General features: G+C 37.7%; 1 protein-coding gene across 3 annotated transcripts; it reads left to right on the top strand.

Annotated features, from left to right (window-relative positions):
• The first annotated feature begins 407 nt into the window (after positions 1 to 407).
• On the top strand, positions 408 to 27,167 carry LOC132104143 (insulin-like growth factor 2 mRNA-binding protein 3). Of its 3 annotated transcripts, none has more exons than XM_059509387.1 (16): positions 408 to 1,085; positions 2,041 to 2,101; positions 10,435 to 10,483; positions 15,803 to 15,854; positions 15,957 to 16,020; positions 17,168 to 17,446; positions 18,137 to 18,271; positions 18,414 to 18,536; positions 21,269 to 21,404; positions 21,498 to 21,620; positions 21,791 to 21,862; positions 23,155 to 23,268; positions 23,366 to 23,440; positions 23,530 to 23,661; positions 23,773 to 23,886; positions 24,630 to 27,167. In XM_059509387.1, the coding sequence occupies exons 1-16, from the start codon at positions 911 to 913 to the stop codon at positions 24,726 to 24,728; spliced, it is 1,803 nt and encodes a 600-aa protein (XP_059365370.1). In that variant the 5' UTR covers positions 408 to 910; the 3' UTR covers positions 24,729 to 27,167. The 3 variants fall into 3 exon arrangements, with proteins under 3 accessions (XP_059365370.1, XP_059365371.1, XP_059365373.1); XM_059509390.1 differs by lacking the exon at positions 408 to 1,085 and adding an exon at positions 1,771 to 1,837; XM_059509388.1 differs by lacking the exon at positions 21,791 to 21,862 and having other exon boundaries at positions 411 to 1,085.
• Positions 27,168 to 27,882: the final 715 nt, after the last annotated feature.

The following is a 27,882-nucleotide window of genomic DNA, read 5'->3' as shown; positions in this document are numbered from 1 at the left end:
TACCATACCTCTATGGCACGTAGGCTATGTCATGTAATGTATAGCCTAGAATATAGAGTAAAAATGATGCAGATGCTGTATAAATGGCAGACCCTCCCCCCATCCTCTATATGGCAGCCCACCACAAGCGCAGATAAAGCCTCAGCGCTGGTTTCAAGCGCTGCGTGCAACGCCTCTTTACAACTCCACCAACAACCAATAAGAAGGCAGAACGGCATTAGTAGAGAAAAGTCCACGGAACGGAATATCATTGAACGGTACAAAGAGTGCACTTTTTGGACGGGATCCCTGCAAATGCACGTACCCCATCTGTCTCTCTCTCTCTCTCTTTCTCTCTCACACACACACACACACACACACACACACACACACACACACCATCGCGCTCTCTCCATCTGTCCCCACCCCAGTCATCCCTGTGCCATTTCCCCCAATCCGACACGTAATTGAGCAACCGGGACACCTCACGTGCAGGACTGATTTGTAGTTTGAACACGTGGCTCATTGAAAAAAAGCAGAAGAACTTAGTTTTTTTTATTTATTTTTTAATCTTCTCCGTTCTCTCGATGTTATTAAGAGGCGGTGCTTACACAAACGAGTGTGACAATTTAGTAGCATCGCCAAATAATAAAGAAACTTTTTCTGTTTTCTTCCATGCCCTTGCTTCGAGGAGGTGACGGAATAAATAATTCAGCACGTTTAAATCAAGAGCCAACGCGAGTGCGCGCAACCACTGCGCCGATCTCGTCCATCAATATCTCTGTAGCTTGGAGTGATTGGGAGAACACTCCCAGACCCTCTGCTGAGCGACAGTGCGGCTCTCTCTCTCTCTCCAAACACTGCCCATCCGAGCGACGCGATAAAGGGCTGTCCCTCTGCTACACGGTCGCCCTTTTCCGTATACATCAAAATGAATAAGCTCTACATCGGGAACGTGAGCGAGCAGGCGAGCGCGCTGGACTTGGAAAGTGTCTTTGAGCAGTGGAAGATACCTTTCAGTGCACCCTTTCTTGTAAAAAGTGGCTACGCGTTTGTGGATTGCCCCGACGAAAAGGTAGCGATGAGGGCCATTGACACTCTTTCAGGTGAGACTTTTGTATGTAGCCTATGTGATTTCGTCCACCTTCCAGATGAATTACAGTGCACATGCAACGGTCACGTTTAACAGTTAAACGCCTATGTAAAGGAGGGATGTGTTCATACACTGAGCAAGTGTAGACCATTCACTTTCAGTTTTTTAAGCCACGGGTTTTACTCGCCGAGAACGCCAAGTCTCGCTTTAGTATCAAACGGAACGGTTTAGTATCAAACTGAACGGCAACTGTCTATCAAAGTTGCAGCGTTTCTTTTGTATATGTTGGGTGAAATGTGAAATAATGTGTTTAACAACTCCAGTATCCAAGCGGCGAGAGGTGGCACATGCTGTGTATTTGAATTAAAATAGTCTTGGTGTTTCGTGAGTGTTTTAAACGCAGCTCGTGGAGCACTTTCTGGAAGTGAACTCCAGTGTTACACTGAACGGGTGGTTTTGCGAACTTTGTCATTGTAAAAATGTATCACTTCTCGCTGTAATCACGAGCTGTATCTAGAACACCAGGTGGTTGGGTTGCATTGGAGCCTTGTAGGCCTTTCGACTACTCCCTTGTCTATATATTATGGGTTCATTATGTTTGGAATGAGTGTAAATTGTGTAAAGGCTACAATATTTGCCCTAAATAGACCGTCAGTGGACATTTAGTGATTAAAAAAAAGTCAACGTCTCGCTGCTCGTAGGTGTGAGGCCTTCTCTCAAGCGTGTGGGCAAATTTGCCTTCCACGTTTAACCTCTGGGAATTTTGTATGCATTTCATTTATTTTTTTATTATTTTGCTTTAGGATGTCTTAAATTTTCTTGAAATCGTATATGTCATTGTAGTTTCTGTATATCTAACGTAACTATCTTTTTTTTTTTTTTTTTGCACTTTCGTACATTGTGAACCTTTGACACTATACATTTTGCTCGCAATAAAATGTTATTAAAATACTATTAATATTTTTCAGGCAAAGTAGAACTCCACGGAAAAGTCTTAGAAGTGGAGCACTCGGTACCTAAACGACAAAGGTAAGATTCACTGGTAAATTTCACAATTTCATGAAAAAAGTCCACGTTTTTCTTTTGAATTAATATCTATAAATATTTCTTCCTGACAAGCCTTTATTTTTTTAATCGGGCCTGTCGTCGTTTACCTTTCAAATTACTCGTTTGATTATTGTTATTATTTTTTTTTTACTTTCATATACGATACATCAAACTGTTATTTACAAGCAAAATTCAAGATTATGGGTTTGACGGTGTGTTTTACATACCTGCTTTAAATGTATATCTACAGGCCTGTTTAGACAAATTAGTATTATTATTATTATTATTATTATTATAAGGTGTGTAAGCTACTGATTGAACCACCATGTCAGTATGCGGAATGTGGATTTTTGTAATAGGTCTACATCTGAGGCCCTGGATATGTTGAGTTCACATTACTGGGCCTTTAGGCCTTCAAAAACGAAGCAAGAAACGCAGCAGAGGCGTGCAAAGTGAGAACGTTATAAACGCGACCTCACGTTGCACATGGATGTGCATTTATGGAGCGATGCTTGCTGTGGCGTCCATTTAATAAGAAACTACTATTCAGACATGCCTTTCAGTGCTTCCGCCCCCTCCTTCGCCTCCTCGCGCTGGTCAGGCACGAGATGGACTCCTCAGCGCGCGTGGACTGCTAGGGTCGAGGTCTTGTCACAAAAACTGGTTCGTGGGTTCACATGAACTATAACGACTAGTCGTGGTTTAAGCCACAAAGAACTGTTTACTAACTGTGTACGAGTGGGTTGCAGTTTTATTGTAATTAAGTTTACCTAATGACTTCAGATAACGAATATTCGCCTTATTTTCAATTTATGTCCGCCCTATGTTCATACACGCTGTTTGTTAATTCCTTGGCGTTTTGTATTTTTAATTTATGAATAACTAGCGGGTTATATAGGCTGTGTATTTTAATAGTGATTTCTCAGTCAAGAATTACGTAGTTTTCACGTAGATTGTACGAGGTATAAGTTAATGGACGTTCTGTTTAAAGATGACAAGTTTAAGCATTTAGCATATTCAGTTTAAATAAATGTTAGATTACGTAGAGGTTGTGATCATTTGGATTACAGTAGGCCGTTTTTTGTTGTTGTTGTTGTTTTTTTTGTAAGAGTTTTACGTATGTTGAGCTTAGTTAAATTTTAAGGCAATTCTTGATGGCCCTGCTTATGTTTTAACGTGATGTGATCCGTTTATTTGGCGTTTAAATTTCACTGTGTATCAAAACCATGTTAAACGTGTAACGTAAAACATATTGCGCTGAGTTGAGTGTTTAAATTATAGAAACCGTATAATTTAACTAAGTGTTAAGTGTATAATGCTTATTTTGTGTGTGTGCTGCACATATGCCATAAATGTTGATAGGAGCAGGTCAGAGATTGTGTAGGATATGTGGAGTTGGTTTGAACTGTGAGCCAATGAGAGCCAAGTATAGTGAAATGCATGATGGGAGTGATCATGCATTCTATCCTATGAGTCTCAGCTTAAGCCCTGCCCACATGCACACACACACACACACAAAACATAAAAATTGGGTAAAGTGTGCGTGTTATGGAGTCTTTTTTTTTCTTTTTCTGGACGCTTTAGTTTGGTCAGTGTGTGTGTGCTGCTTAGCTGCATGGACACCGGTCCAATAATATTATATATAAATATTCACTTATACATTAAGGCAGGTTAACATAAATGTTAATGTTTACTTTTAATGAAGAATTGTAACTTGGTAGTGTATTTGAGATTAAAACATTAAAAACACTGAGTGTACACTGAGCGGAGTCTGCATGGACAGCCCATTGGCCTTAAGAAGTTTAGTTTTATACACCATTTTTCATTTTTCACCATTTTTACTCCGAGCTTGCACTGTATGTGTGTGTGTGTGTGTGTGTGCGCATGCTCACGTGTGGGGCCCCAACGGCTAGAAGAGAGTGTGGGAAAAGGTTCTTCAGCTAGAACAGAAACTCTGTGTGAGGAAAAAGTTTGAACCTTTGTGTGGACAGTCAGTCTTTGTTTAACACTTTATTTAGTAATGTAGTAATGTTAACTTCTGTTATAAATATAATATATTTATTACTTTTATTATTTTTCTTATTTTGGCACTCATAACAATTTCTGATTGCAATCTACAATAGAACAATATAGCTAGGTATTTTGCATTCATTTAAATTTGGTTTAAATTGCTAAATTTTATTTAGTGTGTGAAATCCCATTCAACCTAATTCGGTGTAAAAAAAATTTTCCTTAATTTGTTGTTATTGGTATATGCTGTTATTATTAGTCCTGCCCTAATTTTTAGAGGGCCTTTTGGTTTTCAAGTAAAATAATGTATAGCTTTTTTTTACTTATTATTACTTATTATGCATTTGGAGGTAATTTTCTATTTTTCTTTTATTCCTACTTATAGATGTAATTTGTAACTTGATTTTTTTTTTTTTTTTTTTACTTGTGCGTAATATCAACTATGGCGGGAATGATCTGCATTGTCTTTTTACTCTAAAACCAAATAAAGTGTCTTGATTCAGACCGAGTTGTGAGTTCTCGTGATGGAGTCACTGGCTTGTGAATTATAACGTTCGGCTGTGTTTCCTGGTTCCTCCATGAGTGTTTGTGGTGGGAAGTCTTCCCCAACCGCCCCATTGTACTATGTATGTTCATACACACGTGCACACAGAGACCGTTATGTTGCATGTCTGTTGGGTTTTGGAAGTAAATGAAGATGCCATATACTTCCGTTGTGTCACAACCAAACCCCCCACCCTTTTTCCCTTTCTTGTCTTTAGGCTAACCTGTTACCATGGTAACCAGACCCCACCACCCGGGGTAGAGAGTTTCTGTTACCCTGAAATGGGGCACTAACACCCCCCCCCCCCCCCCGTCCTGACCCCACACACACACACACAAAGCACACTCCCTCCTTGCTCCTATAGGTTAATCTGCTGTAGGAGAACATTCCATATTGCATACCCACCGTAATGCAGACCAGGGCTGGAAAAGCACCAATCCCACCAAATTCTTCAAAAGAAAAGGGAAGTTTTAATCCATTTGTGAAAACTGCAATGTTATACGACTAATTTACTTGGTTGATTAATATATATGTATGTGTGTATGATTTACCAAATGGCATTAGGGGTTTTCAAGTAGGTGTTGGTGTGTTTTTTTTTTTTTTTTTTTTTTTTTTTTTTTTTTTTTTTTTTTTTTTTTTTTTTTTTTCTCTCGTTTTTCCCCCCAAGTCACTTGTCCCATGTATGCAACTATAAGCTCGGCCTTTTTTTTTTTCACTGGTCCCACACATCTCTCTGATCATTCAGCTGAGTGCTAATGTTTTATTAACTCTGTGCCTTTTTATTAAATTTGATACACAGGTGTGTGTGTTTAAACTAAGGTTTAGTAAACTAAAGTTTAAATGGTGAATGTGTGTATTGCCGGTTTTAGGTTATCTAATTCTGTCAGAGCTTTTCGCCACAGTGGATTTTTAGTGAAGCCTAGACGGCTTCTCATATTCTATAGTATCGCTCACAACCTATAATTTGAAGATCAAAATTATTTGTTTATTATATAAGCTGTTTTTCTACAGGAGATGTTCCCTGTTTAAAAATTATTGTAAGCACTACCTCTGGTATTTTTGCCTCACTGGTTAGTTTACAGAACCAAATTTGGATTGCGGTGCCTTGGATTTTTGACATCGCAAAAACGCTTGGGGAAACATCTAGGAATCACACTGAGATGTTGAATGCAAGTTGTGATGCATTTTGAGAATTCCTAAGATGACTCCAAGTGATTGTTCTCTTGACATCTACGCGCTTCATGAGTGCAAATGTCCCTTACAGCATGTACAACTTCAGTTTCATCTCCAGGTCTTACTCGATATAGTTATACATAGCTAGGATAGACTGTAGTGTTTTTTTTTTTTTTTTTTTTTTTTTTTAATGTCAGTATTTAACTTGTTCTTCATTTCTAGGCAAAATTGCATTTTATTTTAATTGGGCCAATTTGTTACAGTAGTTAATGTGGCAGTGTACATGGAAGTTGATGGAACCTTTTTTTATCTTCAGATATTATTTGCATGCACATGCATGCTCTATCTTCCAGAAGCAGCATAGTATGACTGTTTTGTTTGACAGTTAGATACTTCAGAAATAAGTTGCTACAATTAGTCCTCAATTAGAGAGCAAGTTGTTTATTTAGATGGCTTTGTGGTGTTTCTTAGCTATTTAAATTTGTTGCTGTACAATCTACATAAACTTCAGAGGAAATTGGTGAAATATAATTTTTTTGCCTTTTTATGCCCAAGTTAAAATGTTAATTCAGCTTAAATATTGCTTAAATCCAAGCAATATATTTGCTGCTGACCGTTATGTTAAAGCAAGATCATCCATCTGTTTTCTCACTGTCATAATTAAAACAGCTTGCACGCTACAAGAGATATATATATATATATATTTATTTTTGGTGGTTAACTGTCTTTTAGAGAGATAAAAGCTGACTTTTTTAATAGTTTGTAACCAGAGTACAATACACTAAATAAATAATACAGATCAACCATTGATGTTATAAAGCCCTTAGAACTGTTAATGCATGCGAATTGCTTGAAGCACGCATGCGAGTCCACGTCCGTTGTTTCCGTTATGGTAGATGAGTTTCTTTCATGCCTGTGTGCTACAAGTCCCCTATTATTGCTCGCTGTTTAGGCCTCAATCTATGTGCATGTGTGATAGACGTAAATGTGTGTGTGTGAGTTGGTGTTTACTTGTTCAGGTAGAGGCGTGTTTGTTCCCATTTCCTTTGTACATTCTGTTCTTTTTAATGTTAGTGTGTAAATGCGCAAATATACAGAGCATGAACTTTGGAGTCAAGTAGGCAGTTATAGATATTTCACTATCGCTGCACCAAAACATACATACTAATGAAACCCATGTTAAAATTAAAGTACTGGTCTATAAAAGCGACATCACCACTAAATTTAATTTTATATCACAGAATGGCATATTTACAGGCTCTGTGTAAATCTGAATTAAGCTAACAATACTGTGTTGTCATTTCTAATTGAATCAAAAGCAGAAATATAGATTGTCCTTTTTCTAACCCTTGATGCATTTAGTTCTTGGCCTTTCGAAAATTCTCTGTAAAAATAACATTGTTTCTATGGCTGATTCATGTGTGTTTTTTTCCCCTCATTGAATGATTCATTTGTGTAGTTTACATCGGAATTGTAGCCAAGTTGGCTTGTTGCTTGTACTCCTAAGCCCCTTTCACACTGCACGTCGGACCCGGCATATTGCCGGAACATTGCCGGGTCGCCTTCTGTGTGAAAGCAAACACGTCCCGGGATTGATTCCGGCATTGAACACGGGTCGGGGACCTAGTAACATTGCCGGGTTCGACCCGTGACGAGCGCTGTGTGAACAAAAGCCAGATCTAATGCCGTGTCGAAGTGATGACGCGCGTTTTCGCGTGACTCTTTTACCGGCTGTTTTGAAGAAAGCTCAACGTTCGCGACAAAAAAATATGTGCAAACTGTAATGAAGCAGAGATCAGTTAGTTCCTCACTTTCCGCGCTGATGCTGAGATCATTTGCTTGCTTCAGTGAAAGTATAACGTGCCTAGCGTTTTCGACTCGTACATTACACGTCACGCCCTGATGTCACGTGTCGTTACGGGATCTTTACTGATTGTGTGTGAAAGCATGCACATATCCCGGGTAATCACTGGCAGTGTGAAAGTGCTAAATCTAGCGACCCGGGAACAATTGCTGGACCACCCGTGTATTTGCCGGAATGGCAGTGTGAAAGGGGCTCTAGTGATGTAAACATTAAATGCTGTGTCTGCGTTCCTGACCGTTGCAGGTGATTACGTTGTCTTCCTCAAAGTGAACTTACACTTTGCATTCATTGGCAAATTAAAGTTGATTCATAAATTAATTTCGTTGTTGTCTCTAGGGGTGTGCACAAATAGTCGAATATTCAATCTGTAGTTATTTTAAAAATAAAAACACTTCCGATTTTACTAAGTGTTACTTTGCTGGCAGTAAATGGAAGGCAATCCATGATAAATCATAAGAAAGCCTACTAAAACTCAGTTATAACAAAATGCACTGGGTGGTGCGCTGGAGCATGTTAACAAGTTGATTTATTTGATCACGGAATGTTGTTGTCTGCCTTGCGAAGTTTGCAGTTACTTTTGATCAAATTAATCGGTGAAACAGAGTTATCATTATCACCACCACAATGAGAAGAAAGACCGCTGTCCAGCACAGCATTCACGACTGCAGGTGAGCACAGGTGTACCCCGATTGAGCTGAGAAGAGGGCTTATCTGATGATTTTGAGACAAGCTTCCTTTAATTTTCCTGAGGGTGAGTAGTTTAAGAACAGAAAACCCAAAGCACTGCAAGAAACTTTGCTTAGCACAACCATTTCTTTGTGTCTTTGGAACGTCTGTCGGCGCTCTTTTATTATTAGACTGAGGAGCCAACTTTCATGTGGATGATATTGTTTTCCTCAATGATGTGAGACATAATAAACATGATAAACCGACCAATTTAAGTGTATGTACTGCTTTATTTTTTCATTTGCTTTTGCTTGAGCTTGATTTATATATTTTTTTGTTCAGAAATGGTGACAATGTATTGAAAAATAATGTCTTGTTAAATGCCATTTTTAAATAAACGAATAAGCCCAAATATTCGAAAACCATATTTTTGAAAAATGCCCCTCCCTAATTGTCTCTTACCTGTTGGTTTTGTAGACGTCAGTGTAGAATTTCTAATAAAAAAAACCCTCACCTGTAGTATGATTATTTCTGAACTGAGCCTTTCCATTATATAAAATCCCCTTTAAGTTGACCCTATGTTTATCAAATTTTCTACATGTCAGCATTTGCGAAATCAAGGAAAATTGCAATATGCCAGACGTTTCAGACATAATTACTTGTGTATATTCAGGTTTTATCTGTCTGCTAGATATGTAAAATCAATCTTAACATCTACAACTGAAGGTTAATTAACACACATCTGGAGTTGGTCATGTCTATTATATACCTGCTTTAAATCACTTTCTTTTGGATGTTTGAATCAACGTTTATCAACGTTTGAGTCAACAAGGTGTTTGACAGTAACTATCATAACCCATTGGTAAGAGTTTGTGGATTTGACTTTCTTTTGGGAATTTTCAGGCTTTTTTTTTTTGTGAAAAGCTGATTTTAATGAAGCTTGATGAGACTTTCTGAGATTCCAATGTGAAGTGGACTGTATTGAATGAGTTTTAAAGGAAACCACTGTTAAAAAAGACTTTGAAATGGCCTTTTCTACCTGTTTGATTTGGGTTTTTCTCTTTCTGTGACTGTAGTTTGTTTGGAAATGAACCCGGTTTACTATAGATGTTTACACTATAAATAAGCTGTTGGACTTTCACCCTTTACTGTACTATCCCTGCTCCCTAAGTTCCATAAGCATCTCTCTATCAGTTATTTTGGTTTATAGACCCTAATTTCAATAAGACGTATGTGCGTGTGTGGTTACGTGGTATTAGTGGACCGGTTTTGGTTGGGTACCTCGTCTTCAAATGCAACAAATCCCAGGTTGTATTTTCTCCAGTTGATGAACTCCAGTACATTTTTTTTTTTTTGGTGGTTTAATGGCACACAAAATCACTAGTTTGCTTCCCTCTTGTTCGATGAATTACTGCTTGTTTTGACCAGGTCTCGCTTGTAAAAGAGGTTTTAACCTCAATGTGACTTTCCTGTTTAAATAAAGGTTAAGTTTGCTAATATTGCCCATAACCGGTTCCCTAATCTGCAAATACATGTACTATATGATCATGTAATTTTTTGGATGTATAATAACTAATGCATGTAATTGCAGAACAGTGGTTTTTGCTGGTCGATATGTTGAAACGGCATATATAGGATATTAAGTAGCTTTAGTCATTGACAAATATGTTTTGAAGATCAAAGACATTTTCTGTTTGGCATTTGCAATATTAGAGAGGCTGTGTGATTAGACACCATCTAGCTTTAATTTTCAGTCATTTACTTTCAAAGAGACCAAAGAGGGAAGTGGAAGGTCTTCTGGTGACAAGTCACACACTATCTAAGAAATGGATTGAAATTGGGCTTTTTTCCATAAAACATAGGGTAATTGTCAGAATACTAATTTTAATCGTTTTTCGTTTTATTTGAACTAGTAGAGTGTATTATAAAGATATTACTCAAATCGTCCTCTACTGGGTGCTTCCAGACAGACTCAAATGCTTAATTTTTTCCCCCTCAAAAGTGAATGCCTCTTTTAAGAATCTGGACGTTGAACACTTTTTCTTTTTTGTTTTGCAGGAGCTGCAAGCTGCAGATCAGGAATATCCCTCCTCATATGCAGTGGGAAGTAAGTCTCTTTCTTTCTTTTTTTCCCCCCAGTTCTCTTGAGGTGTAGGGGCTTGTATGAGGTGTGATTTCAAACCAGTACTGTGACTTGCTGGCTCACCACCACACCTCAGAAGTGTTGGTATTTGACCCACCAACCCACCTGAGTAATATCCTAGAATTTGACATCTTGGACCAAATGAGCGCATACTTCCCAATAACATGCAATTATCCTTCTTATTTATTCAATTAGAGATGTTCTAAGCTGTCTTTTTTGGTGGTAGCAATTTGTCTGTGTTCGCTTTAGAGGTGTGTGACTTAATTTTGTAAGCTCTGAGCTTTGAGAAGCCTCATTATGTGATTTATATAGTTACAAAAATCACTTAATGTGCTGATCTTTAAAAATCCTTCTTAAATTTTTGAGATTTAAGATGGATGGTCAATATCTGGCGTTTCTTGTTTAGTGGATGTCAAGAAAGATTCAAACTAAAAAGCATATGCTGTTCAGTTAAAGAATTCCCCTTTACACCCACTAACCCATTGTTATTGTCCTTCACTTATCAGATCAAACTCTTTAGAAGCTTTTGCGTGTAATGCACGGTACGTCGCTACTTGCCATGTCGCTTTTCATGTGAGCACGAGACAAGATCTCACTGACCCTTTGAAATGACATGCTCTTTTCTCATCCCTCTTTCTCGTTTTATTCCTGTTGTGCTGTGTGTGAATAGAGCTTTACAGATGTCCACAAAAGTACTCTGATCATAGGAATCAGTTCAGATTCAAAACCGCATTGTGCTCTGGCATTGTTTCCTCAGCTTTTACATCCATGACCGATTCTTCCAGTGTTTGAATTACTGGGGGAGCCGAGGGGCAGAGACCCCCTAGTTCTAGTCCCTCTAGTTATGTGTAAAATCAGGCTTGGGGGTGGGGGGGGGGGCTTTTTTTGCCTGTGTTTGCAGCAGTATTTATTGCATATTTTGTTACAGGTAAAATGAGTAGCAGTATAATGGGAATGTTTGCCATCACAGTAAATCAAAGCTACAATATATGAAGCGTTGAGACGATTTAAAGTCTTTTATCAATGTATTGATCATGATGAATGAAGTGCTCCTAGTCAATATGATGTCTTATTTTTAATTTTGTCAACAGCTTGTATTAATTTTATGTAAATATCAGTTTTCATGCTATATCTCCCAATAATGTCTTAAGATAATATTTAAATGCTTAGTTTTATGGTCAAAGCTCTGTAGTTTTTGTGGGAGGCCAAACGTATGATGCAGTGCAATACAGTGAGGATTGAGTGATGTACAAATAAACGATCCTCAAAAGCCTGATGTATAATTCGATTTGAACAATTGTAGTTTTTTCTAACATGGATTATCAAGTAAACCTAAACTGCTTCAGTCCTGTAAATGTTCATCTTGAAATAATTTCTAACAATACAATTTTTTCTTTTTACGTTTACTTTATAAAAGTCTGTAGAAGATTTCCCAGCAAAAACATGTACCATGTGTACCATAGCAGGAAATCTTAAGTAAAAGGCCTTTTATTATTATTCTATCAATCAGATGACAGAAGGCATGTAGTAGATAGTTACAACGGGGTTTTCAGTTAAATTCAGCAAAACATGGTTGCATCAGGTGCAGACTGGGAAGAGAACTGTTGTAGTCCATCCCTTTCTTGGCAAAGCAATCAGCCATTAATTCCCCATGTAGTAGCTTATGTAGCACTTCAAGATTTGTAATAAAAACTGGGTTAGGGTTTTAATTATTTTCCTAACCCTAACATATGACTGTTATAGAACAAAATTTGAGTCTTTTAAAGTCTTCTGAAACCGTTATGCTAAAAAGCCATTGGTAATTCCAGAGGGAACCTGTGGTGATTTAACCTTCCATTTTTGTATGTGAAAAATATTTTTTCAAGGTCACCAGGGCTCACTTTTTAATTTATTTTAATCTGGAGTCTATTTGTAAAAGCAAACGCTAGACATGAGGAAAGCATTGTTTTAGCATATTACAGTTTCTAAAGTTTGAGGACAGGTTTTCTTTATGTATCTCACAACGCTGCAATTTATTTGAACAAAATACATTAACTTGTAATATTTTGGCAAATTATTACAATTCAATACCTTTTTGCAATTTTTAGGTGCACATTGTTAAAATGTAAAACATTACTTAAACTGTAAAAATATGCTAAATGACACGAGGGCTTTAGGTAGATGTTGAACTTGTTCTTAGATGGAAGATGTATGTGTAATGGTTTCATTTCCCATGGATTTACAAACAAACATGGCTAAATTTATAGCACAATTTTCCTTTTATTTAAGCTCAAAATGAATCCGCAGTCACATGATGTCAGGCTGCGAAAATGTCAAGTACCTACTTGAGCGAGAGTTAGTTATTTAATCTCTCCCTTTGTTTTTCTTTGAGTTTGACCTTCCAGTTGTGTTCAGATAGAAGGTATTTGTGTTTTTTATTGTCTTGTTTCTGTTGAGATCTTAAAGTGTGTGTTATCTATTACTACCTCAATACCATGACTTAGGTGCCCTTGAGCAAGGCATCGAACCCCCAACTGCTCCCCGGGTGCTGCAGCATAAATGGCTGCCCACTGCTCCGGGTGTGTGTTCACAGTGTGTGTGTGTGTGTGTGTGTGTGTTCACTGCTCTGTGTGTGTGCACTTCGGATGGGTTAAATGCAGAGCACGAATTCTGAGTATGGGTCACCATACTTGGCTGAATGTCACGTCACTTTCACTTTCATTATGACGTAGATATGGGGATGTGCATTTTGCTTTGTGACCAGGCTCCGGTGAGTTAAGTCGGGCTGGATTTTAACCCGCTGCCCTATGTTTCATGTGTAGATGCCCAGAATGTGTAGATCAACCCCAATTCCCCTTCTCTTCACTGCATGGTGTCTGAAAGCCAACACCCCCTTCCTCTTTCACCCGATTGAAGGAAGCCTTGTCTTACTGGCCTGGACTCAATGATTGACTGGTTATGTAGCCAATGGCTGAAAATGCCCAATGGCTGCTGGGAATTCCATAGTAATGCACACTAACCAATAGGATGGCTTGGAATGGAGAAGGGAAGTGGTGGCGGTTAGGGGGGTTGTGGGCATTAGTATGTGTGACGTATAGGGGGCTGGTGTGTGTTTAAGCCTGTAGGCTTCCTATTTGCCCATGTTCAATGTTCGCCTGCACGCCTCCTCTAGAGCAGGAGTGGCAGAAGCGAAGAACTGCAGAGAATGAGGTGTAAAACTGTGCTTTCTTGAATTCTTTTTGTTTGCGTATGAGATTCCAAATGCTTAGTTTGCTTTTGAGTTTACATTTTTTTTTTGTCAAGATCCAAATCAGCAAGAGCAAACCGTTTAAAGTTGGCATGAAATGAAAATTCACCATATCTATTTGCTAAATGCGTTATTGTGAATAATTGGTCTGCATATAGGTCTTCTCTAGTCTCTTAGTCTGCTTTAAACGACCTGCAAGATCGCATTCACCTACATTCGTATTGAGTTAGGGGTGGGTGATATTGAAAAAATGTCATCACGATTCTCGATTTTATCACAATTCTTTGTCATGTTGGTTTTACTATTTTGAAAGTTGTCTGAGCTTTACAGCCAAACTAATTTCCCTATTATAAAGACAAAGCCTTTCAAGGTAAAAAAAAAAAAAAAAAGTGGCAGATATTTAGGCCAAAGATAAAAATCTTTGTTCTTATTTTTTAATAACAAAGATAAAAGAATGACAGATACATTACAACTACACATAATATACAAATAAAACAAATAGTGCTGTGTTTTCAGGTACAATAGGTGTATAGTATTCAGTAAGTTTAATGAACAAATCTGAAAAATAAAACACTATATAAATTGATTCCTAAAACAACTATTACATTTCTTCAGTCAAGAGCAGTGAGTGATTTTTGTTTTGTTGTTTTATTAACATTAAATAGTTCACCCAAAAATAAAAATTGTTTAGCTGTCTGTCAATTTTGTCATAGTGTTTAATATTTATGCCACCATTTACTCACTCAGAAGTGGTTTTAAACCACCTTCTGAACATAAATGCTATTTTGAGGAACATGGAAATCCAAACAGTTGCTTGTCCACAGTGACTTCCATAGTATTTTTTGCTACTATCAAATTCAATGTGGACCGGCAACTGTTTGGTTACCCACATTCTTCAAAATATCTTTTTTGTTCAGCACAAGAAAGAAATTTAATACAGGTTTGGGATAACGTGACAGTGACTAATGACAGAAATTAAATCTAAGGGTGATCTATCCCTTAACAGTAATGACAGAAGGCTGCATGTTAATTAGGCCTACTGTCCCTTTAAGACCTGCACACATCTAATATACAGACACGTATACGGTTTTCTCTCAACAGTTTACTTAAATTTTTGACATAACCAATTAAGTCTACATGTAAACCTTGTGTGTTTTGAAAGTATTAGCACAAAAGATAACTTGGTTCAGGTCAGACCAGCGCACGAATAAAACATTTTAAAAGCACATGTAAATGAGAGTAACTCTACCACCGAGTTAACACTGCTGTGAATGCCTGTGGCGTTGTACAGTATATGACGGAGGTGCCAGAACTGCAGCTGACCGAACGATACTACGATATTTCCTCAAAAGCAGATCATGGAGACATTTTTATCGTCCACGATCAAAAATAGTCCTATCGCACACCCCTATATTGAGTGCAACACCAATACCTCAATCCAATCGACAATTAGTTTTTCGATAAGCCACTACACTCTGATTTGCATCAAAGTAAATTTGTCCTTCATCTCAAACCCCTGGCTATTGCCCAAAAATTATACAATACTGAAGAAAAAAATGTTTTTGGAAGTAACACTTTGTTTCTATGTTGTTTGTGAACTGCTTTTAAATCATTGCGCCTCAATCTGGAAATGTTCATAAGTCTTGTATAAACTGTTGCATGTAATTGTGAAACATTATGCAAGGATAGAATTGATTATTCATAAATGAGGTCCATGAAATATCGCTACTTGCGTTTCATCACAACTTTGAAGTGACCAAAAACTTTATTTTTACTCTCATCTGTTCCAAACCTGTATGGTTTTTTTCTGTGCAACCCAAAAGCTAACATTTTGAAAAATCCACTGATTCATTCACAAGTCAATTTGAAACATTACATTACATTGAATAAATTATTTTTGCGTGAACTGTCCCCTTTAATACTTAACTATTCAAACTTTTTCACAGCATTATGGGTGTGTCTGGTTTCCTTTATTTTTTTTACCACCTTTACCACAATGTGTAGTCTCTTAAAACATTGGTCTTAATCACAGTCTGAAAGTGTCTTTTCACCTACAGGTTTTGGACGCGTTGTTAGTGCAGTACGGGACAGTGGAGAGCTGTGAACAAGGTAAGGTGTGCTCTACAGCAGATTTTCACTTTAGTAATCCATATATTAAAAGATTAGTTAATCTCTCCCCCTCTGTCTTCCTCCTTTCTCTTCCATCTTCAGTCAACACTGACACGGAGACCGCTGTTGTTAATGTGCGATATGCCGCTAAGGACCAAGCCAGAGAGTGAGTATCATCCGCCTCGGATTCAGCCGGCTCAGTCACCACCCCACCCCCTCCAGAGCGTCTCTGTTCCACCTCTTGCAGTGAAATGTGAGACTGTCAGTTCCATATGCACTGCTATTTGGATTTATTCAGCAATTATAATAACTCATTCAGTGCCACCTACTGTTTGATTGGTAGAACTGCAGAGCGGTCACAGGGGTTGGTAAAGAAGCCTCTGTAAAATGAACGGAAAGACTTGGATAAAGGAATCTTACTCAGTTGTTTGTGCACAATAGGGAGTTCCTGTTACCATTCGCAAGTGGCTCGGGCATTCCATCACGTCTAACCCTCAGGCTCTTAACACCCCACCCCCACCCCCCCCCCACCACCATCCATCAGATTCACTTACGTTTTACATGTGTCCTGCTTGACAAGGAAGCTGAAAGCAGAGATTATTTTCATGGCCTTTGTCAAAGTAAAAACTAGACTATATTGAAGAGTTAGTGTTTTTTTTTTTTTTTTTTTTTAGAATTCATGCTTGGTTTCTGGGGACCTCTGCTTTTAAATGTTTGCAAAATTTTGGGTTTCATTCATAACATGTTCATAAAAACAACTGTTGCAATGAATTGACAGATTATGCAATGATGGAACTGATTATTTTCTGTAATGCAAACATTTATTCAGAAATTAGGCCCATTTTAATTATTTTCAACAATTGGTTTATAGTACATTTTTATTTTGATTCAAATCGCCCAGAGTCAAACTGTTTAAAGGTATAGTTAAACAGAAAATTTTCAGATGTCATTTACTCCCCCTCTTTGGTTCCAATTCATAAATGAGGCCAATTTTATTTATTTTCAGCTATTTATTTTGGTCCAAAGCAGCAAGAGGCAAACTCTATAAAGGAATAAACCAGATTTAAAAGTTTTTTTTAATTAATTGCTCCTAAATTGTATTTCATTAATTTTATTTTTCAACCGAGCATAATATCCCACACAAGAATAACAAGTAGGATGTTTGAGATGTATAAAAGTAGCTTTGTGTGGCTTTTGTCCTTTCACTGAAACGTAACTTTCAGAAGCATGATTAAAAATTAGTTCAATGAAAAGATCTGTTCATGTTAGTATTTGTTAATGTTTCCCATCCTTCTGTTACTCTTTTTTTCCAGAGCATTGGATAAATTAAATGGCTTCCTTATGGAGAACTACGCACTAAAGGTTTCCTATATCCCAGATGAAGTGGCTGCAGCAGATGCCCCTGCCGTGGGTGGCAGGAGAGGTTTTAACTCACGCGGTCCGCCTCGCCAAGGCTCTCCCAGTCTGGGCGCAAGACCTAAACTACAGTCAGACGTGCCTCTACGCATGTTGGTGCCCACCCAGTTTGTAGGAGCTATTATTGGCAAAGAAGGTGCTACCATCCGCAACATAACCAAGCAGACTCATTCAAAGTAAGAATACTCAGTGCACATATTTGTAAATAGTCCTGTTTCACTCTGTGCACATAAGCATGGCATATTTATTTTGGCATCCATATTTAGATGTTACAACATTTCACACGGAGCACATAAGGCACTACAAGTAAAGTATCAGCAATGAGTCTGTTGTTGCATGATGAATGCTCTCTTGCGAGATCTTTTGCAATATAGGACTTAATGAAGCCACAAAATAATGGAACTAATAAGTGAAGTCAGTGTTTAACAAAAAGAATGCTGGGTTTGTTGAAAGTTAATCATGCAGTGACAGGCAACCTTGTTGAAGTCAGGTTTCAGTCTGTAGGTAGGTTGTCCTTATTATTCTTAAAGAGAATTTCACTGATCGAGTTTGTATTAATTCTCAATGATCCACTTCCGATGTTGAATGATTTCTCCCAGAAGTCACTGTTGAATTTGTGAGATTTTTAAAATAACACCAGTAATGTATTAATTGGCACAATAAAAATATTAATCACTTTCCAAACTTCTAAAAAAAATTACACAGAAACGTCCAACCTTTATATTGCAGCTAAGAAAATGTGTTGTATTTTTTTAAACCATTTGCGTTAACTGAATTTCAAGGAATCTAAATGCCTTTTTGTCTATTGGCATCTACCAACCTAGGGTTGATCTGAGTGCCCTAACAAGTTGATTATATGTGCACAGGATTGATATCCATCGTAAGGAGAATGCAGGGGCAGCTGAGAAGCCCATCACTGTTCACTCCACACCAGAGGGCTGCAGTTCTGCCTGTCGAAACATCATGGAGATCATGCAGAAAGAGGCAATTGACACCAAGATGTGCGTTGATACACAAACACAGTGTCATACTGTTTCTGTTGGTCTGTCTTTGTTAATCATACTACGCTGTTACAGAGTCATTTACAGTCCATGTTGCACGTTCAGGCACAATATATACCCTTCACTTTTCTCACATAAACAGCACTGAAGAAATCCCTCTGAAGATTCTGGCTCATAATAACTTCGTTGGCCGCCTGATTGGAAAAGAGGGACGCAACTTGAAGAAAATCGAACAAGATACTGACACAAAGATCACAATCTCACCGTAAGTAGTTGTATCATTGTGTTCTCTATACTTCATGACATCGTTGTTGTTGTTCATTGTGTGCTGGATTCTTGGCGTGCACCAGGTACATTCAGTTGAATCGTATACTTTCCAAGATGTCATATTTATTCTGCAGAGGTCTTTGTTTTAAAACATTGCTCAAGATAAAAAATTTTTTGTGTATTTGTACGAGTGTATACATGAGTGATGCTTTGTGAACCACTGGATATGCAGTTTTCAGAGTTCAGTTGGAGTGTCTGACTTCCATCCAGCCTTTTGCTATATAAAATAGGCTGTATGATGAGTACTTAAGTGGTAGTTTGACATTCAAATGTGAGGGAATTTGGATTTTTTATTTTAAATATACTACTGAATAAGGTGCATCTTCCTCACTTATCACCTGCGTGTGACTGGTTGCCCCTTTTGCTACATTCATCTAAGGTTGACAATCCACCCATGTCAAAGCATTTCATTTGGTGTTTGTTTTGCTCCCACATGTTTTATTTTATTATTTTATATACTATTATGGTATATATAAATACTTTGAATTGGCTTGTATTTTGTGTGTGTATATATATATATATATATATATATATATATATATATATATACACACACAGAACAAAAGTTTGGACACACCTTCTCAGTCATGAAAATAAAGAAAAGTCTTTGAATATGAAAATTGTAGATTCACACTGAAGGCATCAAGACTATGAATTAACATGTGGAATTATATACATAACAAAAAAGTGTGAAACAACTGAAAATATGTCATTCTAGGTTCTTCAAAGTAGCCACCTTTTGCTTTGATTACTGCTTTGCACACTCTTGGCATTCTCTTGATGAGCTTCAAGAGGTAGTCACCTGAAATGGTCTTCCAACAGTCTTGAAGGAGTTCCCCGAGAGATGCTTAGCACTTGTTGGCCCTTTTGCCTTCTGTCTGCGGTCCAGCTCACCCATAAACCATCTCGATTGGGTTCAGGTCCGGTGACTGTGGAGGCCAGGTCATCTGGCGCAGCACCCCATCACTCTCCTTCTTGGTCAAATAGCCCTTACACAGCCTGGAGGTGTTTGGGGTCATTGTCCTGTTGAAAAATAAATGATGGTCCAACTAAACACAAACCGGATGGAATAGCATGCCGCTTCAAGATGCTGTGGTAGCCATGCTGGTTCAGTATGCCTTCAATTTTGAATAAATCCCCAACAGTGTCACCAGCAAAGCACCCCCACACCTCCTCCTCCATGCTTCACGGTGGGAACCAGGAATGTAGAGTCCATCCGTTCACCTTTTCTGCGTCGCACAAAGACACGTTGGTTGGAACCAAAGATTTCAAATTTGGACTCATCAGACCAAAGCACAGATTTCCACTGGTCTAATGTCCATTCCTTGTGTTCTTTAGCCTAAACAAGTCTCTTCTGCTTGTTGCCTTTCTTTAGCAGTGGTTTCCTAGCAGATATTCTACCATGAAGGCCTGATTCACAGTCTCCTCTTAACAGTTGTTCTAGAGATGTGTCTGCTGCTAGAACTCCGTGTGCCATTGACCTGGTCTCTAATCTGAGCTGCTGTTAACCTGCGATTTCTGAGGCTGGTGACTCGGATAAACTTATCCTCCGCAGCAGAGGTGACTCTTGGTCTTCCTTTCCTGGGGCGGTCCGCATGTGAGCCAGTTTCTTTGTAGCGCTTGATGGTTTTTGTGACTGCACTTGGGGACACTTTCAAAGTTTTCCCAATTTTTCGGACTGACTGACCTTCATTTCTTAAAGTAATGATGGGCACTCGTTTTCCTGTACTTAGCTGCTTTTTTCTTACCATAATACAAATTCTAACAGTCTATTCAGTAGGACTATCAGCTGTGTATCCACCTGACTTCTGCACAACACAACTGATGGTCCCGACCTCATTTATAAGGCAAGAAATCACACTTATTAAACCTGACAGGGCACACCTGTGAAGTGAAGACCATTTCAGGTGACTACCTCTTGAAGCTCATCAAGAGAATGCCAAGAGTGTGCAAAGCAGTAATCAAAGCAAAAGGAGGCTACTTTTAAGAACCTACAATATGACATATTTTCAGTTGTTTCACACTTTTATGTATATAATTCCACATGTGTTAATTCATAGTTTTGATGCCTTCAGTGTGAATCTACAATTTTCATAGTCATGAAAATGAAGAAAACTCTTTGAATGACTGTGTCCAAACTTTTGGTCTGTACTGTGTGTGTGTGTGTCTATATATATATATATATATATCCAAACTCATTCCAATAAAATAAATAAATAAATAAATAAATAAATATATATATATATATATATATATATATATATATATATATATATATATATATATATATATATATATATATATATATATATATTTATTTATTTATTTTATTGGAATGAGTTTGGATTTAGTATTTAGAAACAATCATACTATTTTGAAATAGCTTCTATTTTAACTTTAGTCTTATACTGTTTATCAAATTTTTTCAATTTTCAGTCTAATCTTAATTCAGGTTATAGTTTTTTGTCGTGTATTTGTCTCTTTCTTTCTTTCTTACACATTTGTCTTAATTTGAGTAATTTTAGTATTTCAGTATCTAATGTATTTTATTTAACCTTTTTCTACTAACATCAATGATTTTAATAGTTTGTTAATAACTACACTGGTTTTCTTTTAGAATGTATTTGTACTAGTAACACAGCTACTGTTTTACCATTTCACCAATCCCAGTCTGCAGGATCTGACGTTGTATAACCCAGAGCGCACCATCACCGTTAAGGGCACATTAGAGGCTTGTGCAAAAGCAGAAGAAGAAATCATGAAGAAAATCCGTGAGTCCTACGAGAACGATGTAGCTGCTATGCATGTAAGCCTGCAGTGACTTTCCATTTTAGTCCAAAATTGTATACAGCACTAACTTCATCTCCAGAAAAACATCTCTGCCCTCTTTTTCCCCTAGCTACAGTCTAACCTGATTCCAGGGCTCAATCTGAACGCGTTGGGGATTTTTCCCGGTGCAGCGAGTGGAGGGATGTCACCCTCTGTGGTATCAGGTCCTCCAGCTGGGGCACAATCATTTGGGGTAACACAATTGGATAAAATTTTGTTTTGTTTATGTGAGTTGTTCGTGTTTGGTGTACACCTTATGAGAGTGGGGAGAGTATTAATATATGTAACGGCAAAATGTGAGCCGGGCACCTACAGACTGTGTGTGTGGGAGTGTGAGTGTTAATGTGTGTGTTTCTCCCGTAGTGCAGCGTGTTTGGGGGTGAGGTGCCATTTTGGGCCTCTACGCTCTCCTCCAGCAGCAGCACAGCCTTTTCTGTAAGTTTTTGTTTGTTACCCACCATGCACTGCATGGCTTGGCTGCTCGCTACTGGACTGGCTGAAGGGACAAACGTCTGTTCCCAGATAAGTTGCTGCCCAGGGGGTGTCACTCAGCCTCCACTAACAGAGATGCTGAAATGCTCTGGATGTGATGTTTAACACATAACGTGTATGGATGTAGATCTAAAGTGTGTGTGTGTTGATGGATAGGAATGAATGTTGTCAAGTTTGCAGTTAGATGGGATGGACATGAAGTAATCCGAGTTAGACTAACCCATAAACTAGGATGAAATGCACAGATGTGTGTGTTTGTCTATATTGACTTACTAGTGATTTATTTTTCAAATTGTTCTAGAGACCTATCTGAATAGTTCTCAAGTTGAATATTTACTTAAACTACATTTGTAGATTTATAAAAAAAAATTAATAACCCCCCCCCCCCCCAAAAGGTTGATTCGATTGTAAATTTGAAAAAAAAAAAAATTCAAATCGTCTTTTAAAAATAAAAAGCCTTTCTATATTGCATACAGCAGCATTTTGTTTTATTTTATTTTAAATGGTTATTTTTATTTTTTATATCTGATGTTATACCCATACTGGATGCATACATTTCCAGAAAGTGGAATGAAATGAAATGTATTCATAAATGATATGAAGTGACTGTAGTTCTAAAGCAAACATCTAATCATTGGTTTTATGTTGAAAATAAAAATGACCAGACTCCATATAGAAGTTGTATAATTGAACACAAGACTTACCCATGTATGTTCATTGAAAGCAGAATTGCCTTTATTTTCCTCTATAGTCTTCATTGACTATAAAACATTTTATTAAGATTGTCCTGCTTTAAATGCATTAACGGACATTTTAAAGTTTCTCATTAGAAGTATCAAATATCAGTTGTATAATTATTTGTTAAATTTTCATATTTAAACAATTCATTGAAAGTATTGTTAGGTATAGTATTAAGTTAACCTGTTCATTACATCATTGTCATGTCAGAATGAGCCGTTTTTGCAGCTTTCTTTGAATAAATGGTGTTTTGGGTGTGGGATGATGAATTCCGAACCTGTCAATATATTTTCCAAGCAAAGTGAAATCAAAAGATTAAATCTTGATTCCTCATGTTGAGTAAATCGTTGACTTGTTCATTTGAGTAGTTCGTTGACTGAATGTTTTCCCAGGATGTCTTGTGGCCTGTTCTCTGGATGTGTCTGGATAAAAGCTGATTTATTTAGTGTTAAATGTGTGTTCATAACACATGAGTGTATTTCTGTCTGCATCCACAGATGGAGTCGGAAACCGTGCACCTCTTCATTCCTGCTCTGGCAGTTGGTGCTATTATCGGCAAGCAGGGCCAGCACATTAAACAGCTTAGCCGATTTGCTGGTGCATCAATCAAAGTGAGTGATTGGCCCTCATTCTGATACTGTTTGTTAAACGTTATAATTTTGCTATGCTGTAGCAGTATTAAAGTTTAAGATCTGTCATATTGGATAGATTGCACCTGCTGATGAAATTGACACCAAGCAAAGAATGGTCATTATTACTGGACCACCAGAGGCACAGTTCAAGGTAAAAATGTTTTACACATTGTATGAATTGAGCCATTTTATGAATGTACACTCATTTGATTTGCATATTAATGCATTAATTTTTCTCAGGCTCAGGGACGTATCTTCGGGAAGTTAAAAGAGGAAAACTTCTTTGGTCCGAAGGAGGAGGTTAAATTAGAGGCTCACATAAAAGTGCCATCATTCGCCGCTGGCAGAGTCATTGGCAAAGGAGGCAAAACGGTAAATGGCCACTTTACATATCTAACACAAATTTTCAGTGCTCATGTTTGCTTTATAGGTGCATTTAACCCCAACATTGCCTGTTTGTAGCTGATCTGTGTTTCTGTTTAGGTGAATGAACTACAGAACTTGACCAGTGCAGAGGTGGTTGTCCCGCGGGACCAGACGCCTGATGAAAATGACGAAGTAGTAGTAAAAATCACAGGCCACTTCTATGCAAGCCAGGTGATTGAGCTACTAGACATACCAGAACTGCAGAATGGGGTTAAAAGGTGTAATTTTTCTGATGTTAAAACACTTTCTCTGATCCCAGCTTGATGGCGAAGACAAATAATAAGTAATCCGTCAGTTTATAAGTGTTGTCATGCCAAATTTAGGATGTGGAGCTCACAAGGAGTGACTTTAATAATAATAATGAATTATAAATGCATTTAATGAAATGTTTTTTTTAAATGTATTTAAATTATAATTTAGATATTTTTGTATGTATATGTGTGTGTATAATATATATATATATATATATATATATATATATATATATATATATATATATATATATGTATATATATATATGTATATATATATGTTTGTATATATGTGTATATATGTATATATATGTGTATATATGTGTATATATGTGTATATATGTGTGTATATATATATATATATATATATATATATATATATATACATACATACATACATACATATACACATACATACATATACACATACATACATACATACATACATATATATATATATATACAATTTATTTTCCCCCTAGTGTAATGTTAAGTAATTTAGCCGCCCCTTCACTGAGCCTTACATAAAGCTTTGTCCAGTGTAAAATCATTTAAAGATGTTTAATCTTGTGTCCATTTATTGCTGAAGTGCTTTGGTATTATGTTATTTTGCTGTTTGATTTGAGTATTTCAACCCCTTTTGTTTTCTTTCATGTGTCCCAGCTGGCCCAGAGGAAGATCCAGGAGATTATCTCTCAGGTGAGGCGGCAACAGCAGCCCAAGGCCACGGCCACAGGTCCACCAGTCGCCCGGAGGAAATAGAGCCACTGCGTCTTCTCGGGGACTGAAATGACACGGGATGTGTCCATCTCAGGGGTCAGGGAATGTCCTTACAACCCCACCCGCTTTTACACCCATTTCTTTTGACAGTTTCAGGATATTGTGTACACCTGCACCCACCCCCCTCCCTTCAATCAAATCATAAGAAAATCTGCCACCCAGTCCTTGCCTTAATATGGTACTTGCACAGACCTTAATTGACAGACGTTAAACTTTGTTTTTATTATGAGTTTACTGGGAAATGCAGCATGGTGTATGGGTGACACAGGGTGGGGTTTAAGGTCTTTGGCTTGAGATGGAAAGAGGATTGTTGATGGAAGTACGCTGTCCCGGGATCCATAGTGGCTTTTTATAAATTCTGATGCATTTTATAGATTAATAGATATATATACATATATAAAATTATGAAAGAAGGTGGAGCAACACTGCCACTTATGACAGGGAAGTGTTGGTTGGTGTTGGCCAGGAAACCAAGTTAATATGCATTTTACTGATCTACCTCAGGCTAGAGTACCTCAGAGAGGAAAAAAAGAAAGAAAATGATATATGAAAAAATGTTGTTCATTTTTTTTAAATTTTGCTTTGTGGTATTTTGTATACTTTATAAAGCTAATAGTTCTTGGACATTTTTATTTTTTTAAGAAAATGTAAAATTTAGTCTGTAGTTAATGGATGAATCTCGAACTCCGCCTTGCTCTGTTTGCCGCGTGCGCGATGAATAACGGTATCTAACTTGCGTGCGTGGCGTGGCGCGGTTAATAAAGTGGAGTTTGAGCTTCTGTGTTAGCTACAGATAGGAGAAAGAAAAGAAAAGCGCCTCAGTGTCGCTGAGGAGCCACCACCCTCTGAACACAGTCAAGGTAATGAGAAATAACGCCAACCGTACATACCGCATCAATGCCGTGCTAAAATGCTAATAACTATCGGCGGTAGCAGACGTTTCACCCGCATTTCATTACACTTCAGTTAGGGTTGGATGCAAGCAATAGAGGTCAGGGATAAACGATGTCCTGCTGTAACCTCTTTGACACCCACTCATCCTCAGTGCGACTAGTTGTCTATCAAATTAAAATAACGACCAGCCTGATTGAGGTTGTTTTTTTTTTTCTTTTCCCGTGCTTATCGTTTTTCCTCCTTTTCCAAATAATGCGCTCCGTTTGTTCTTGGGACGGGCGTTTTTTGGCTTTTTGTTTTTGCATCAAACTGGGCTTTACATGCCGAAGATTTTCAGTGTTTAACGTCAGTCAATGCGTGCCAGGGACTCGGGGAGTTACACTGTTCTGATGCTTTTGCGTTAATAGCTAACGTTAGGTCGAGGGCGTGTCTCTAGGCTAACGAGCAATAACGTAGAGATGGGGAGTCGCGAATTGATTCATTTATATCTTTCGTTTATCATTTCAAAGTGGAAAAAAGCAAAAAAAATGTATATGAACTTAAGCAAAGAAACAATGTTTAGTAAAGAAACTGAGAACCCAATATTCCTTTTTGTTTTCATGCAGAATGTAAATATGATTTGATTGTGGTAAGAGTGCATCGATGCTTCCACACTAGTAAGACCATTGTCTACCTCAGGTGAGGAAAGTTTGGGTGGTGAGAATACTTCCATCTTACCCGAGACCTCCAGCGCGCGCAGCGATACCTCAAGTCCCTCGTGAACACTTCCGCACTGGGTACGCGTGTGGCGCCGAGCGCTGACCAGAGGGGCACAAGTGATCGTTTTGTTTTATTTCCACCCTTCTCTTACACCGTTTTTGATCTACCTCTTATTAGAAAAGTATTTAAATTAGAGGCATATTGCCTTGTTAGAATCTATAAGGTCATGTTCCATCTGCCCCTTTCCTCACAGAAAAAAAAATATATAATAAAAAAAATAATCATGTATGGCTAGACTTTAAAAATGAGTGAGAAAATGATTTCGTTTTTTGCAAGCAATTTATTCTCTGCTAACTGATTTGAAACCTCACCTGCTTTTTTTCTTTCTGCTTCTTGGTTTGGTGATGTGGCTTCCTTGTATTGGGCTTTATTTCTTGCATAAGTATTGTATTAAAAGTCAAAGTGTTTATTTTGGATCTGATTAATGATGGCTATAGAAAAGGTTGTTTTCAAGAGCCTGCTTCATTTCTTGCTTATGAAATATGAACAATGAAGTCTTTATTATGTTACTTTTTTCATGTCTTATGGATGCTATAGTTTTTTTTTTTCCTGAGTTTCATTTCATGGCTGTGTTGTGTGGTGAGTCATGTTTCAGTGGGAATGTGATGTGGAAATCCGGGAGCTGGAATAGTTTCCGGGGTAAAAAGTGGTCTGATTTCAGCATGATAAGCAACATCCCCTCCGACCGTGCTTGTGCGCCCTCACACACCTCCACTTGTCAAATTCCTCTGATTTAAAGAAAATAATTAAAAGTCAAGTTGGCTCCTAGCTACCATTGTTTGTGATTCCTTGGCTGTTCTTTGTCAATATTTGTTGAATGTTTTACAGTTGCTGTGTGTGTGTGCGCGTTTAAGTGTTGCTTTGTCAACGGGAAGGTTGTTCCCTCCATCCCTCCCATCCCTAAATATTGGTTAAATTTCAATATCAGTTCAAATACCAGTGCTCTCTTAAAGGTCCTATGACATGAAAATGTAACTTTCTGAGGTTTTTTAACATTAATATGACTTCCCCTAGCAAGTATGTGGTCCCCAAGTTTCTAAAAATTTTAATCGGTGTAAATGGAGATTTTGCTATCTTTCTCTGCCTTTGAGAAAATGGAAGCTCAAACGGGCTGATCTGGAATCTCCTCTTTGTGACGTTGTAAAGAGAAATGTTACCTCCCCTTTCTCTGCTTTGCCCGCCCAAATATTTACATATAATTCAGTCGCAATGTCAGCAAAGGCGTTACAAACAGACTTTTATTATATGGATTCGACAGCACCGGCACAAACAGTGAGTAACAGTGTTCATTAATGCCTGATCTGTGATCAGTGATTTCTGATGTGTAGCTAATTATTCAAGTTCACACAGACTTTCTTTCTAAATCGTTTAATACTGTTTATGCATCAGTGAATCAAGCCAGTGACTAAACGATCAACTTCATGTTGTTTCTCTTAGTAGCATGAAACAAATCTGTTATTTAAATTGTGATTTTAACTACAGA

The sequence above is a fragment of the Carassius carassius genome, chromosome 25, assembly GCF_963082965.1.
Source record: "Carassius carassius chromosome 25, fCarCar2.1, whole genome shotgun sequence".
NCBI lineage: Eukaryota > Metazoa > Chordata > Actinopteri > Cypriniformes > Cyprinidae > Carassius > Carassius carassius.
Note: the sequence above shows the minus strand (reverse complement) of the source record. Positions and strands in the feature narration are given on the sequence as shown.

What these genes read in the sequence shown, in the direction of transcription:
- LOC132104143 (XM_059509387.1), top strand. Translation starts at nt 911, where the DNA reads ATGAATAAGCTCTACATCGGGAACGTGAGCGAGCAGGCGAGCGCGCTG. An exon ending in GGCCATTGACACTCTTTCAG is followed by an intron (nt 1,086 to 2,040) that starts GTGAGACTTTTG and finishes AATATTTTTCAG; the next exon opens with GCAAAGTAGAACTCCACGGA. An exon ending in CTCCTCATATGCAGTGGGAA is followed by an intron (nt 10,484 to 15,802) that starts GTAAGTCTCTTT and finishes TTTCACCTACAG; the next exon opens with GTTTTGGACGCGTTGTTAGT.